General features: G+C 39.1%; 1 protein-coding gene and 1 long non-coding RNA gene across 9 annotated transcripts in view; one reads left to right on the top strand and one right to left on the bottom strand.

Moving 5' to 3' along the window:
* The window catches only part of LOC105232190 (uncharacterized), a 31,746-nt gene continuing 15,283 nt past the window's right edge, over positions 1 to 16,463 (bottom strand). For 7 of the 8 annotated variants that reach the window (XM_049456646.1, XM_049456645.1, XM_049456644.1 and 4 more), the window contains exons 4-7: positions 7,213 to 15,571; positions 5,493 to 6,593; positions 4,180 to 4,661; positions 1 to 2,288 (exon numbers count right to left, since the gene is read on the bottom strand). In XM_049456646.1, coding sequence (XP_049312603.1) covers positions 750 to 2,288; positions 4,180 to 4,661; positions 5,493 to 6,593; positions 7,213 to 15,571 — 11,481 coding nt within the window. In that variant the 3' untranslated portion in view covers positions 1 to 749. The remainder of the gene's footprint in view (positions 2,289 to 4,179; positions 4,662 to 5,492; positions 6,594 to 7,212; positions 15,572 to 16,463) is intronic. The other variant, XM_049456652.1, reaches the window with a different exon arrangement.
* On the top strand, positions 2,860 to 4,025 carry LOC115066569 (uncharacterized). The gene is made up of 3 exons (XR_003846130.2): positions 2,860 to 3,038; positions 3,139 to 3,209; positions 3,282 to 4,025. It is a non-coding gene; the product is annotated as an uncharacterized LOC115066569 (long non-coding RNA).

The raw sequence follows: 16,463 nt of genomic DNA, 5'->3' as shown, positions 1-16,463 counted from the left end.
TTATTGCATTTCAATTCAGTTTTATTCATCAGCAACGGCACATGAAGTATAAATACTTATGTATATGTACATACATATGTATGTCTATATAAATGTTTCTGTTAGGATTTTGCAATATACATATTTACAGTTAAATTAATAAGACGAATAATTATAAATATAAGAAAACAAGAACATTGTTTACCAACTCAACTTTACAAACTTTTCAACGACTTTTTTCCATCTCTTAATGAATGCATGTACATAAATATTTATTGATATGTACCTACATATTTTAATTCACATATTTTTATATTTAAGATACGTATATTTGTTAATTAATTAATTTTTAATAATCACGATACCTTACACTTAAATATAATTGCATTACTTTCATGTCTTTCTAAATGATCACTATAATTAATCAGTTCCTAGGCTGTATTTACAGTAAGTAAGTCTTTTCTTGGCGCATTACTATAAAAAATAGGAATTTAAATGATATCAAAACATTTTACATAAGTAACTTTTTTAAAGTACTTATTTCACATTTGCTCACTATTTGCTTATACGTGGTATCAACCATAGCGTATGTTAGCCTTCCAATGCATTTACGAGTAGTTTAATACTTTTAAACTTTGTAATATGGTTCTTTAGCTGCTTAAAATTATCACGAAACCACATAGTCACATTAAAGTGAAGCTAATCTCATAATTAACTTTATATACCACTTTATATAAGTACGTATACACGAGTATTTGTATTTACAACGCTCAAGCGTACCTGATTTTGTGACTCGCCGGACATGGTTTAATATACTTTCGTTTTACACTAAGCTTGCGGTACTTTGTCATATCGGTCGGTGTCACCAGGACACGCGGCGCTATATTGTACAGCAATTTGAATTTAGATATATTGATGCTTGTCTCCACAGTATTGGCAGCAGCGATTTTGATGAATATTTTACTCAAATCCACTGGTTCGGGTGTCTGCCCATAGTAGCTAAACGGTTGCAACTCTGTTTGCGTCGTTTCATTGTCGCTCACACTTAGCGGATCGTTATCAATGCTGTCAATGGCAGCTGTGGGGGTAAGCATGGGAGCGGGTGGTGGCAGTAAATCCAAGTTATGATGCAACTTACGCTTTTTGCCATTAAATAGGCAAGCTGCAGTAACATCATTCGCAGTCGCGTTCACTGCAAAACGTGTAATCGCGGTCTCGTCTCTGCCCAATGCAATTGTGCTGCGACGTTTCATAATTTTTTGCGCTTTGAAGACAGTTTGTAAATCCTTGACATTATTGCCCGCCAGCTGCAAAGCGGCCGCCGTTGAGGCAGATGCGCTGTTTGGTGTCACTGTTGAAGATATTTTTGCTTCACTGCATTTCTTTGCAACCAGCCGTCCTAGAGATAGACGCGGTATAGGCGGTTGCTGTGAAGTTTTTTGTATTTCTTCATATAGTTGCTTTATATGTTTATTGCCGTACTCCTTCAGACAGTGTGTTAAACGTAGATTGTACAAGTCGATAGTTAGACCATTTGGGAATATTAACAGCATTTGTTGCAAGTATTTACTAATTTCCATAATGGTATAGATTGTGCAGAATTTTTTGATTTCCTCGCGATGATCCGAATAGCAATGTTGCATGTAACCATTAAATGTTGTTTGTGGCTGTGTGCAAAAAGCACAACGCTTGAAGCCGCTATAATGATCGATCATGTGACGTAATACAGCCATTTCGTGTTGTGATGAATACGGACAGAACGCACACGCATAGATCAGCTTGTTAACGATATTTTGTGATTTCATATCACACTCATTGGCGCGCTCCAAAACATGCTGCTCGAAGGCACTTTGATCCGCCAGCAGTTCCATGCAACTGAGACATTGCACATAACTTAAAGGTGTACCGATAGTTTTCAGTTTTTCTAGCTGTGCAACTGACAGGGTTTTCAGGTCGAAGGGTTTGTGACGTAAACGCGCTGTATGCTGTGCTAAATGCGGCAATGTTTGACCACGATACGGACAATGGCCACAGGTTAAACCAGCGGCAGTGGCGTTTGGATCTGCGGCTAAATATTTGGTTGCCTTGTGCATCTCCTTCATATGTTCCACTAACTGAAGACTATTGCCCACAAACGAAAGGCAATGCGCACATTTAAGTTGTGTGCTAATGCGAAAGCGCATTGGCTTCTTGGCATCGTATTTCGTACAGACCGTTGCTTGCCAATGTGCCTCAAAGAGTTCTTTGGGGTTTGCGCATTGCGCAAAACAATAGTAGCACATTAGTCCAAATTGATTTAAATTTATATTCTGAAAATTTTGAAGTAAGTTTCAAATTAATATACACATTATATAAACTTGTGAAAAACAACAGCAATAATTTGCTTTACGTCGACGGCGTTTTTTTTTTTGTAAATGTTACGCAAAAATAGAATTGGCATGCATTACGTGAAAATGTCAAGTTTATAGCTGTGTTCCGGTGGTGCAAAGTGCACTCAATGAAAAAAAAAACTCCGCTAAAACAAAACAATTGATACTGCTGATTTGCAATCAAAACGAATACAACAAATATGGAAACTTGTATTTCTAGCCCGTCATACTAAAAATGTATCAACTTTATAAGCACGTACATTTTTCATACGCCTTTGAACCATGTACTACCGGAACGCAGCTGATAAATAAATAGTTACATATTTCTGTTGTAAGCTTAGTGTGAATTTGACATCTAAAAGCATTAGTTTATTTATATCTGCGTTTCAATTCAATAAATCAGTAAATCTAATTCAATTTGCATCCCTCAATGAAAGTACTAATAAATTTCCAGCAGTACAAAGCCTCATTGCAGTCCTCATTAACATTTTCCCTTCAAATTTGTGAAAGCATTTGACAATTAACAGAGAAAATTCCACATGCATTTGTAAGGGTAAACATGAACAGTGAACCAAAACAAACTTGTAGAGGGAGATGTTTTGACTTTGAAATGACTTATCTCTTAAACTATTAAAACTTTTGGAGTCGAATCCCAAAGTGAGAATAAATTCGTTTTGCACCAAATTTTGTGTAAGTTCAAGAGATATAATTATCCAGATTTCTTGAGGAGCAGTTTTAACATAATTTTTACTATCAATTTTGCGCTGTTGTAACTTTGTCTTCATTACAGATGTTCAATGGTATTGAGAGGATGTGGCAGCTTTTTTCACGTTGATTCGATTCGCTATTCTGAATAAAACAGTAACCACCATTTAAATGGAGTGTAGCTGCTGTTTACGGCACTAAATTATTTTTAATTTTTTTATTTTTCAGCGCCCAGCTTTGCAAAGACTGCTTCCTCAAAATCCTTGGCTATAGCGAGAGCAGATATTTTGGGGCACTCCTTGATATTCCGAGCAACTGTACCTTCAGGCTGTGATGTGCAAAATTATTTTTGAGCTTTCCACTACCAACAAGTGTTCAAACTTCACCAGTCCAGTCCAGAAAATCATTTCAAAGTCAACACATCTCAGGTTTTTTTTGGTTCACTTTATGTTTGTATACAAGTATTACGGACAGAGTAAGATAGATATCCGTAAATATAATCAAATATTATTCAAAAGAAGTATACTCGTATAAGCTGCCCGATTTTGGAACTAATTGAGAAAAGGTTGATCTGTTACTACATAAGTATACATACATACATAAGTACTTATGTATGTACTATTGCAATTTTTTAAATACCCAGTTGTTAATTTATGCAATAAATGGCAACATTGTTGTTGTCGCCCTACTTACTTTATGTGGCATTGGCGGTGATTAGCCCAAATTTATGAAATAAATCCATTTATAAACGAATTTAGCTAGATATACATTTATACTACTTATACAAACATACATACATATGTATGTATGCCAAACGTCGTTGTGCAAAGCACGTTTTAAAATGTTAGTCAACTTTCATTTACTTGTACGAAATTTTATTAGAGAAATATTCAAATTAATACACCAATTTGTATTTACTAAGCTTTATTATTTAAAAAACATTATAAAATAAATAAATATTCTTATACCTTATTTTATTTGAGTTAAAATCTATTGAAAGTTATGTTTTCTTGTACACTAAAATACTACTATAGAAAATATTGCATCAGTTCCATTTTCAAGTTATCCTACTTTAAAAACTAAAAGCAGATATGACTATGCTTAACGAGAGAACTTAAACACCTACCTCATCGCCATCATCGTTTTCCACTATCTCGTCAATATCATCCAAGCGTAAACGCTTACTATAACGTTCTGACTCTTCTTCATCTTCCATTAGTATGCCGCGTATGTGACGTACGCGTGTGGGATCGTCCCGTTGCCAGAGCGGGCGTGTATCAATCATATTTACATTATTACTATCCTCCTCCTTCCCCTCCAATTTTTCAAAGACATAGCGTGCTTCACGCTTCTTACCCGGGTGTTTCTCATCGACATGTGACATTACTTGTACTAGTTGGGGTGCATTGAATACGCAATGCATACATTGATATTGATTTTTACACGAATGTTGTGATGACGTATGCGCTATAATTTGTTGTTGTGTCATTGTTTTGTGACCACATAAATTGCATGCCCACTTTTGTTTACATTTGGTTTTCAGTGTGTCGGTTTCAGCGACTGCTTGCGCTATCGATGTGGGAGTTGGTATGTTATCGACTATCTTGGCTACTCGATTTTTAGCGACGTAATGAAGCACGTAAGTAAACAAAATGATAAGAATGGGGAAATTAGTATAAATTATGAGACGTTATAAGCGTTTTTATATGTTTTTAAGTAGGAAACAGTTTTAGTAAAATTTCGTTATAGTCACATATGACAAAAAATAGATAAACTACAACTACAACTTTGCTTCCGCCGTTTTTTTTTTAATTCCATTCATTTTCGAACGCTGCATTTAATTGTAATTATTTTTTTCCTTTTATTTCATTTATATTTTTTTCATTTATTCCAATTAACATTTTCAACTTCACTTAACTCACTTACTGCACTGTTATAATTATTAAATATTTTCTTGTAAGTTTTATTTATTTATTATAATTTAATTATTATATTTTTTCAGTTCATTTAAATTTTTATAATAATATTTTTTTTATTTATTTATTATATTTCACTTATAATAATAATTTTTAATCTTTTTCTTTCACTTTATTTTTTTATATTTTATTTTTTATTTCACTTACAATAATAATTTTTTATTAGTTTTTAATTTCACTTTCTTTATTATATTTTATTTTTATTTTTTTTTTCTTACTGCAGTTGTTTTTTGTCCTTTTATTTCACATATTATAATTCGTCTTCACCTCAATTAATTTTAATTGACTTCATATTAGCACTTTTATTAGCATTTTTTCATTATTTATCCTATTGCTCAAATCTTACTTTGTTTCCTACGCTTCATTTCATTTTCTCACATATTCATAGTCAATTACCATATTTTCATATATCCTATCATATTAACATGTATGCATGTATTATAACGGTTTGCTTTTCACTTACCTGCATTATCTTTTGTTCGATCGCATTCGATAACCTTCACGAATAGCGGCGGTTGTACATCGTGCTGTCGTGTATGCCGTTCGACCACTGTTCTCATGTAATGCATGTATCCACAGTTGTCGCACATATACAATTTCGGTCCGTGAAATCGTAAATGGCCCAAAATACGGTCAATGGACAAACCACGTTTACAAATCTCTTCCTTACAATGTGGACAATTGTAAAGCGAAATATCGCTGTGTAATGCATTTAAATGCGAACGAAATATGTCATCTGATATTGTTAAATATTGACAATTACTGACGCCACAAGTAAAACGCTTCGTATCCGGCACGTACTCGTAAGTAATTTTACCCTTGCTGTTAGCGCCGCCATTTGCTGCATTCGTGGCATTTGCAGTCGTATTGCCGACGACTAGTGAAGATGAAGCTAAATTTGTCATTTTATCGAAGTGTTTCTCACTTGAATTCAGGCATGGCACTGGATTGACGGGATCCACATTGGCCACAGGCTGTGCGCCGCTATTACTGTCGTCGGTGTGCATTTGCAAGTGACGCAACAAATTTGTCCGCACTTTTGTTTTATACGCGCAAATGGCACAATTCAAATCCTTACCAAATATAGGCGTCAGCGGCAATAAACTGATTTCACTCGGCTTAAAGTGTGTGCGTGCGCTCGACTTTTTACGTTGCCATTCGGCAATTAATTTCTCACGAAATTGTTGAATTTCATATTTACTTAATGCAGTTGTGAAAATCACATAGAACATTGTAGGGGAACCTTGTTTGTAAGGTAACGGTGTGGAGCGTAATTTCTTGGAACGCCAATGTCGCTCCTCGAAATGTTTGTACATATGATCGATGTTGAAGGCGGTTTGGGTGCAGAGATAACAGAAGTATTTGTGCACACCGTGTGTTTTGATATGTGCCTTGATCTTTTGTGGCTTATGATAGACACTTCTACAGTGTGGGCACTTAAATGTACGGTTATGGATATTGGTTTGTCCAAGTGTGGATAAATGATAAACAACATGTGAATAGTAACTGGAATCTGTCAATTTAGTTTTGCAGTCCTCAACGGTGCAGCGGAAAAGTTTAGAGTCTGCAAACAGTGATGTTATTTTTGTATAATCTTCAAGTCTAATAATAACAATAAAAAACAAATATTTTCTTTAACTAACTCTATAACTAACTTCAACCACTATTCTCTTTCCCAACTTAATCGAGTTTGGTTGGGTACCAGAACCACTGAACTTATGCATATAGAGGAAATCTCAAATGGAGCGGCAGATCGAGACAGAAAATAGAGCTGTGTTTGATTAGGTATCTGGAGGAGATATGCTAATTGCTTAAATACTTGAATAAGATGCGCATATCATTCCAATTGGAGGTACAAAAAGGACACGAAAAGTGGGGAAAGGATGTTAAACTAATCTCATGTTCAAATCTCTTATAAGAGTTAAAGCAAGCTAGAACTCCTGCTTACCGTAGACTTAAAACACAGAAACCACACCATTGTAAATTGTACTAGTAGGAGTTAGTTGAACTTATGAACCAGAATTATTGTAGCAGGATATTATAGAAGGATATTCTCGGAAAATCAAAAGAAAGATGTGGAGATGATTACGTTTAAAGTGGAAGGAAAAATACCTGCGCTCCAACGGTACCAATATTAGAACATAATTTCACTTATACATATGTATATAAATAGTTATATTTACCTGGTACACCAGTTGTAGCGACAATCTCCTTCAAAGCAGTCTCCCATGTTTCTTGCGTGAAAGTTTGCACCATTCCTTGCTCTTGCTTATTATTGGTATCCTTGCTTGCAATTGTCTTACCAACGGAATTTTGCTGACTCCCGTTACTGTCTGTATTACCGGCTATATCGCCCACAGTCTCGGTATTCGTAGAGCTACGCATAAACATACCGTGTTCTTGTTCTGTGTGCTGCACAAATCCATCTACATCTTCAGCCAAAAATGTGCATTGCGAGCAGCGCAGATATTCACGTTGTGCGCTAAAGTTCTGGCGATCGTGGAAATGCAAGTGATCGATCATGGCTACGGGTAAGCGCGTCTGGTATTTGCAACCATTCGCCATACATTTAAATTGTGGCACTGTTGCGACAATAGCCGACGATGTGCTGGCATTGCTACCCGAGTCCGAACGACTCGAGCGCATTGAAGGATTGTTCGCAATCGATATATTGAAACCTAAGCGACCTTCAACGTATTGCGCCGAAACTGTTTGGGTTATCAGGTAATTGCCGCTAGTGGCTTGTGCGACCGGTAAGGTTTCTGCTATCACTTCCGGTTCAGGTGAATCAGTAACAGCGCGTGTTGTATTAGCTGCTGTGCTGCTCTCTAAACGTTTATTCGCGTGAGTATTGGATAATATACGCGATACTTCCATAGACTCAGCGGCCGAACGTTCCAGTTCGGCACGCTCGTCCACTATGTGCTGGGCCCAAAGCGAACCGACATTATTAACAGGTGACGATACGGAACGGGAATTTAAACTGCAGACATTTGAAATTACTGGTAGCGGTCCCGCCGATCCGACTGGATTGCCAAATTTTTTATCTTGCAAACTAACTACGCTGGCAATTTGTAATTGACAAGGCGTGTTTGTGCTTGGCATTATGACATTAGGTGCACAAGCATTAGATTGCACGCCAATATTCTCAAAATGTCTATTTTCAGCTGGTGATTGCCCGACGGCTGTTGGTATTTGATTTAAGAATGAAGTTGCAATCGTTGTTGTCGAACGTGGTCCTGCGGGTGTTAATTCAACAAGCTGTGCGTTTTCATCAAAAGTCGAAACCGATTTGGAGCTTTGATTTGAGATAGGTGTTGGCGTTGTTGAAAGACAGTCCCCCGTCAAGCGTCTAATCTTAATACGTGGTCTGTCTTCATCCAACACTGGGGAGTTAGATTTAGATGGTTGCCGCAACTCTTCTACAACTGGTAAAATGGGTGCAGTGCTCATTGCAATCAAGTGTTTTGAACGCAAGTGAGTTAGTTCGGCAGAAAGTGGTAATATACTATCTGCGATTGCATCGCTACACTCAACATAGGCTTTACAACTGTGACAATAGCCATTCCAGGTAGCTTGCGCATGCTCGCAACTAAAATGACTCTCCAGTCCAATCAACTCACTCGAATAGAGAAAAGTACAGTTGTCGGAGAGGCAATAAAATTTGTATGTGTTATCTTCCACCGACTTCGAAAAGCCGATATTTTGTATGCGCTGAATTGTCGGCAAGGTCATCAGTGGAGCGATCGTACTGACGCTACTTTGTACACTTTGTTGTTCTTTAACGAAATCCAAAGCCTCTTGCATGTTAGCCTGCTGACTATTATCGTTATTTATATTTGTATTAGTTGTATTTGTCAACCAATTATCGGACATATAATCGGAATTGAGTATAGATGAAACATCACAGAGATCTTGCAGCGATTCTATAGGTGTCAGTTCTGGCACCAGATCTATGGGATCATTGCATGGTGAATCGGGCAACAAGTCGTCTAGATTTGTAATTAAAGGACGAAAACCGACATTTGTGGTAACACTAAGGGGTGTAGTCGTAGTTACAGTTATATTTTCATTTTCCGGCATGGCACTGGTAGTTGTAGCTGGCGCTATATTTGTAGGTGATTGCGGTATTGAGGTGGGAGCTACCGCCACAGGCGTGGTCGTGCATGGCGTCGTAACTGTCGCCATGGCGGGTGTAGCGGTGTCTGTTGAAGTGGCTTTGGCTGTAGCTAAGTTCTCGATTGTGGCTTCATTTGTTTTCTCCACACTTAGGACAGCGCTCTGTGCTGCATGCTCTTTATTTGCGGGATTGCTAGCCGCCGACTCCTTCTTATCTTCTTTCTTTCTACTTCCAATAGTTAAAGTCAAGCTCTTCTTTAGCTTATTATTCGTTGCATACAGTCGATTAAGCTTATGCAACACATTCTTACTTTTAGCTTTACCTCCTTTATTATTTGTGCTTGAGGCCGCTGAAACCGTTGATGATGTAGTGCTTGGCGCAGACTCTGTAATTTCAATATCCTCCCAGTTGTCATCGTCATCTTCAATGGGTGAATCGGTTATACGCTCACTTGTCGCTGCGGCTACTAGTTCACCTGACGTCGGCAGGTCGTCGTCCGGTGTTGTGACTACCTCGTTTGTGGAGATTGCTGTTTCGGTTGATGAGTTCAACTGGTTTTCTACCATTGTATTGCCGAGTTCCTTGCTCGATGCGCCAATAGACTCATCAACTGTACTTTGCGTAAGCTCTGTCTGATCTATTGCTTCAGCGGTAGTTGCGTTTGGTGTTTCCAGGACCTTATTGGTAATGATAGTTGCTTTTGGTATTTCCAAGATCTTACAGGCATTGGCCGTTGTGTGCACTTTACCGCTTTGTATGCTCTTGAACTTCTGAGTTAAGCGTTCAGCAATCGATATGCTACTAGAGCCTACAGCCGCAGCCGTGGAACCTATGCCAACAGCTTCTTGCTCATTTGTAAATAAACTTTGTGCAAAATTATTCATTGTTGGTGACTCGTTCGTCTCACGTGTAGGCACGAATATATTGGAGCTTAAAGCGCGCTCCACAGCGATCTTTTTAGCTTCAGCAACTTGATTACATTGCAAGCTTTGCGCAATCGGTATATCATCGCTGTCAAAACTTTCATCTTTGCTCTTTTCTGCCGCGTCTGCTTTTAACGGGGTTTCCGTGGTCGAAGCCTCCAAGTCGTCGGGCTTAATTACACCTTCGTATATTATTTTCGTTTCCAATTTCAGCCCACTCGCATAATCGACTATTCTCACATCTCTAGTGTCGAATAGTTCAATTGTATAACACATTTTGGCGACTTTCGATTTTGCAATGTCATGTTGCGTAACGAGGTGATTATCGATATTCTGTTTCCACAACTGTATGAAATTACAAAGCTGACAGACATGCATACGCAGCACTGGTTCAGTTGGCATTGCGTACTTGCACAGAACTGACGCACCAAGGCAATTCGTTTTGATGTGTTTTTCAAGTTGCCAGCTTTTGGCGCCAGGTTGATGACAGTTGCTACATTCAAAGTTGTATTCACCCGTATGCGTGTTTATATGCTCTACCCAGTTGGGCTGTTTCATGCGTTTATGTTCCAAACAAAATGGACAGCAATAGAACCAGCTTGTTAATGTCTTGCTTTTTACACCGAAATGAGCCTTGGACATTTCACCTGCCTTAAGTTTTTCCAATATTTCAGGTGCCAAACGTGCAGCGTAAAATTCATCGTGTTGCCGCATGTAATGTGTGGCGGGATAGCTTATTTTTATGTCGCACAATACGCACCATCTAGCCCATTTGGATTGCGAATGCCATTCCTTATTTGTATTCTTTATCAGCGGTGATTTCGTTTTAGCATTGGTAGAAGCTGTGGGTTTCTCCGTCAAAAGCTGAATAACCTTTTTATCACTGTTATCTTCTTCGTCATCGGATGACAAGACAATCGGTTGTTTTTTACTGCATTTCGGCCCGGGCTTCACCCGCTTCTCGTCGATATCTAGTTTGATTTTTTTAGCCAGCGGTCGCTCAGTTAATTTATCGCTATCATCTTCTACTTCCGATTGCTTTATGGGTGTATGCGGTTTGAGTATAGGCATTTTTCTTGGTGGCGTCGCGTCAGAACTTGCATCAAGTAGTTCAGTTTCTGTACATTTTTGAAACTCTTTAAGATTTATAGGCTTTAGCACAACCTTAGATTTACGTATACGCGGTACTATTGGCACTTCATTGCCGGCTTCTGCAATTGATGTTTTCAATTTTACTTCGTCTTCCGTCACTTCGTGTGGATGTGGCTTTTTATTCACACTGACATCGGTTTTATTTGCTTCTTCGGCTGCAGCGACTAAAGTGCACATTCGGCGACCCGTGGCCGTCAACACGCCTTGGCTGATGAACATGGTGCGTATATCTTCGTTTAGACGATCTAATTCGTTCTTTTTCTTTACCTTTCCTTTGCTTTTAGTCGGTTTTGTTGCACACACAATTGCTTTGCTGTTATTTATTGTTGTTTCCTCGGTATTATTAACCGTCAGTGCTTCGTTGTCGCATGTCGCTATATTGTTGTCTTCTTCAAGCACCTCCTCGTTTACCTCTTCGTTTGGGATTGCAGTTTTATCGGCTGCGCTTTCCACGATTTCTTTTACGAATTTTAAATTATCTTCGCTCAATATTTGTGATAACAAACTGAATATTTGCGCTTTGTCCTTTTTTGGATTTAGTATATCCTGCACGAAGCTCTCCAACAGATGACGTTTTTGTGCATCTTCATCCATTATGGTACCAATTCTGGTGGTGGGCTTAACCGACTTCTCCACTACATTTACCGTCTCTGCTTCTCTAACTGGTTCTTTCGTATCGTCAATTTCCTCGTTATTAGGCTCTTTCGCTTCTAACGCCTGTTCACATTTTATAGCCTTGACGCTTCTACGCTTCGTTGGTTTTTTCTCTGCCTTCACTACAATCGCTTTTTCAGGGTCCCCAGCTGCAGCTAACTCTTCGTCACACGTAATATCAACACTTGTCTCATGCGTCTTCTTGCCTTTGGTTCCCTTCTTGCCTTTAGGGGAGATCTTTTTCTTTATTGCTGCTGGTGTCGTCTTCTCGACTGGCTGCTTCAATGGTTCACTGCGCCGTTTGTGGTTAAAAATTTCTAATGAACGTTGGACTTCATTGAAGTTAACATTCGTGCGTGTACGCCGTTTACCGGAAATGATATTTTGTGTTGAAACCTTGCAATTATCATCGGTTTTTTGAAAGATTTCAGCGAGACATTTATTACTTTTGGGTATTTTAGCGTCAATCTCTTTCCGAAGTTCTTCTTCTTTAGCTCCTTGAATATCTTCGTAAACCAATGATTTTATGGGAAACATTTTGTCTTTGTCCACTTCGGGTAAACTACCATGGACCATCATAGTATTACGACGTTTTAGTATACGCGCAGGTTTCCCGAAACTTCGTAGGTTTTTCAAAAACAAAGCTGCTGACGGACATACACTCTCGTCTTCCTTTGTTGGCATATTTTTTGTCTCACTAAATTCGGCTTTTGCTACACTGTTCGAAATTAGGTTCTGTGTACTGACTTTATCGGAATCACTTTTATCATTACTAGCTAATTCAATAGGGGCGTTAACCTCAGCAGTATTTTTATTTTCATTCGTTTCTTTTGGTTCAATCGTAGTACTTACTGCCTCTTCGGAAGAACCGGCATTAATTTGTGAAATCTTATTATTTAGTTCCATTCCTTTGGAAGTCCTAGACGTGATGCTTTCCACGACATCTTTGGTAGCATCATCGCTAATTTCTGCCTTTGCATCAACTGTCGTTGTTGTTGTTGTTTGCAATTTAGCTTGCGCTACACGCTTGTTTGCAGGCTTCTTCTTCACTTTTTCACTGTTTTTAATGCTTATATCCACACTTTCTTTGTTAGCACTTTCTTTATTATTACTTTTGTTTCCCTCATTCTTAGCGCTAACACCGCCCTGCACTTTCTTTGGTATTTGCAACTTCTTTTCAGTTTTCTTCTTATCATCTTGCGCTATAGTTGCAGTATTCCCTGCTTTGGCTTTGAACACCGCTGTCAACTTGTTAATAATTTGATCCTTATTTGGTTGCTCCGACACTAATGACTCGTTGTTGTCTTTAATATCTCCCTTTTTCTCAACAACGGCTTTCGGCTCTGCTTCGGTTTTCTCTGACACTTTTTCGACAAGTTTCTTTGGTATTTTAAAGCTAGTTTTGGCTTTAGGAAATTCGGTGCTAGTAAAGTTTGTGCTACGATATAATTTATCCAATGTTGAGGCGACGGGTGGATGTTCTGAAAGCTTCGCCAACACACTGCTATCAACTGCACTCACTTCACCAATATCTTTGGTTGCGACATTTGGCGATTTTGCGGTCTCAGCGGCGGCTTTCCGGGCCGCATCTTCTGCAGCAGCACGCGCTTTTGCCTGTTTATACTCAACATAGGTACGTGGCGCACTTTTCTTTTGTTTTTTCGATTTGAAATATTTCGAACGTTCCGTTTTATCGTTCAACAAGGCGCTAAACTTACAGTTAGTGGAATATTGTGGCACACTATGGGAATGTTGCTGAAAATGTGGGTTTACGATGTGCGGCGGTATTGAGCCGTTGCCGCTATTTGTGCGTACGAATGTCGGTGTAGGTAGCAAGGGTGGTTTGTTGGTTCGAGGATTCGCATCCACGTGTCCATCCGTTGCCTTCACAAGTTCAATAAATGGTTGAATTTGTGTGGCTGGCTGTGACTGTATGACAGCTTTTGTTACAGCTGGGGTATCCGGATCCGAGTCCCAGTTTTCCTCACTGCTATAACCACTTTTACTTCTCGGTGCTGTGGACCGTTCTAGTGATGTTGGCACCGGCGCACCGCCATAGTTATTTACAGAGAAATCTCTGCGGGAAAATATGCCTGTATGTATTTGACTTGGTGGCATATTATTTGCCACGTGTTGCCTTGCTTCCATTGGTGTGTTTGGGAAGCTCGCATTGTATGGTACTCGTGGATCCATTACCTTAACGTCTAACAAACTGGGTATATGGGACTGTTTTACTGGTGGCTTGACCTTTGGAGTATTGATCTGTGGTGACACAACTGTGGATTGGGGCTTAATCGGCAGAGATGCGGGCTTTAATTGTGGGTTCTGTGATTGTTTATACAGGCTGGAAGTCATGCTTGTAGCAGCGACATTCCGTAGCCTGGGGTCATGTGGCGCAGCTGAGTTTAATGGATTTGACGAGTTCATCGTTGTCAAATTATTCCCAGCGTTATTAAAACGATTATAATTCAAACGTGGATCAACCGGTTGTGCAACATGTATATCGCTACCACAACTGCTATTACTACTAACCGATAATGTATTACGCTCTGTCCGCGGGTGTGGATTATATTTTAAAGCTATACGCTCTTTTGGCAAAGGTATTGCTATATCTTTGGGCGTAATTGTAGTCGGCGATTTGAGCACATCCGGACTGTCTCGCGAACTTTTCGTAACAATTGCGAATTTTTTGCGCACTTTATCCAGTGTTGCAGCTTCCATAAGCGATATCTGATCGGTTGTGCCAATGTTACTAGAAACTGTGGTCTTTACTGGGCGTCGTATACCAATCTCTGAGATACTTGGTGTACCTTTGTCGCCACTCTCATTGAGTAAGTCTGAGATATCGCTAGCCGACAATGGTGGGCTTTTCAGCACATCCGGTATAGTAGGCACTTTAACAGGTATTGAAAAGGGTGCACTTCTGTTGGATACAGTAGTTGGCTGTTCAAGATTTCGTACACGTGAAAACATTTCTCCCGGTTTCGGCACATTTTTCTTAAAATTAAAGATCGTGTCATGATATGACTGATCGCGCAAACTATTGGGAGTATCATGAGTGGCTGAAACTGTAGTGTGGTTTGCATTAAAGCTTGTACCAGGCGTGTCATCCCAACATTCTTCAGGTGAATATATTTCGTGGTTAAATGCATTCGATGCGCGCGGATCGCGATTTCTTAACGGATCGAATTGACATTTATTACCTTGAACTGTGTTTGCTGCATCAGCCGCACTTTCCGCGCCCATACGGCGTCTGTGAAAAATATTTGATGCATCATTTGAATGCTCCTTACTTTTATCAACAGTTCTATTAAGATTTATTTTTTGATGACTTTGCTCATGTGATTGAGTATGATAGTGATGGCGCCCCTGTTGTTGCTGATTGTGATGTTGATAATTACGTTCATTATGCTTTGAACTGTGTTTGTGTTTATCGCGGTGTTCGAATTTTGACGATTTTACATCATTCACTGGTGAACAACGCCTCTCTGTAGGTATTTCTACAGGTGGCTCCTCCTCCAATGGCTGCGGTGGCGGACTCTCTGGTCCAGTTATATCAACTATATCAACACTACACACTGTTGTATTTTTTTCACTTGGCACTTCTGTATTTGACTTTGTGGTTTTATGATTTAAGTTGGAAGTTTGGTTAGTTGGTTTGGAAGTTTCATTATCACTCTGCAAAAAGGGTATCTGCTCATTGTTTTTTGTTTTTGTATAGTAGGGATGTGTGCGTTTTTTAAACCGAACGAAATAATTACAAGCAACATGAAAAACGAATACAAATGAAAAAAATGTAGAAAATAAAAATATAGTGAATTTTGTATGGATATTTACAAGGATAAAACTGAGATTCTTATCAGCTACTCTAATATGGCAAAACGTGTCTACAACATTTATGAATAAATAGCTAAACATTTTAGAAAACTTAATGCTATATATGTTTGTATGTACGAATATTGGTGTACAACTATATTTGTGCGTTTTTTGAAACCATCCATCTGAGGCTATAACATTTACCCATTTTTCGGGCGATTTGTGGATTCCGTGCGCAAAGAACTACGCAGTTCCAAGAATGATCCGTCCCTTGTACGGATGTCAATTGTATTCCAGTTAGAGCATTCGGTATCGACCGGAATAAACAGTAATCAGAAGAGTAAGTTTATGCCCTATCTCACCCGCCTTATAAGGGTGAGACAAAACTTCTCAGGCGCTGTTTTCCAAAGAGCTTTTAACCGGCCTTGTAATATAAGACCGACCGTTTTGATGATGTAAAATTATTGCCTCGTGCCTAATCAACTCTTGACATAATACAAGTGGCTACCTTCTTCTTTCATTTTTCTTTATTCGCGTATACACCGAAGTTACGCGATTATAGCCGAGTTTACAACAACGTGCCGTCGTTCTGCCTTTTCGCAGTTTGGCGCTAATAGAAGATTTCAAGTGTACCCAGGTCATTCTCCACCTGGTCTTACCAACGGAGTGAAGGTCTTCCTCTGCCTCCGCATTCCACGGCGGGTACTGCGTCGAATACTCTCAGAGCTTGAGTGTTGCCACCCAATCGGGCGACATGATCTAGTCAGCG

This window comes from Bactrocera dorsalis, chromosome 4, assembly GCF_023373825.1.
Source record: "Bactrocera dorsalis isolate Fly_Bdor chromosome 4, ASM2337382v1, whole genome shotgun sequence".
NCBI classification, from domain to species: domain Eukaryota; kingdom Metazoa; phylum Arthropoda; class Insecta; order Diptera; family Tephritidae; genus Bactrocera; species Bactrocera dorsalis.
Note: the sequence above shows the minus strand (reverse complement) of the source record. Positions and strands in the feature narration are given on the sequence as shown.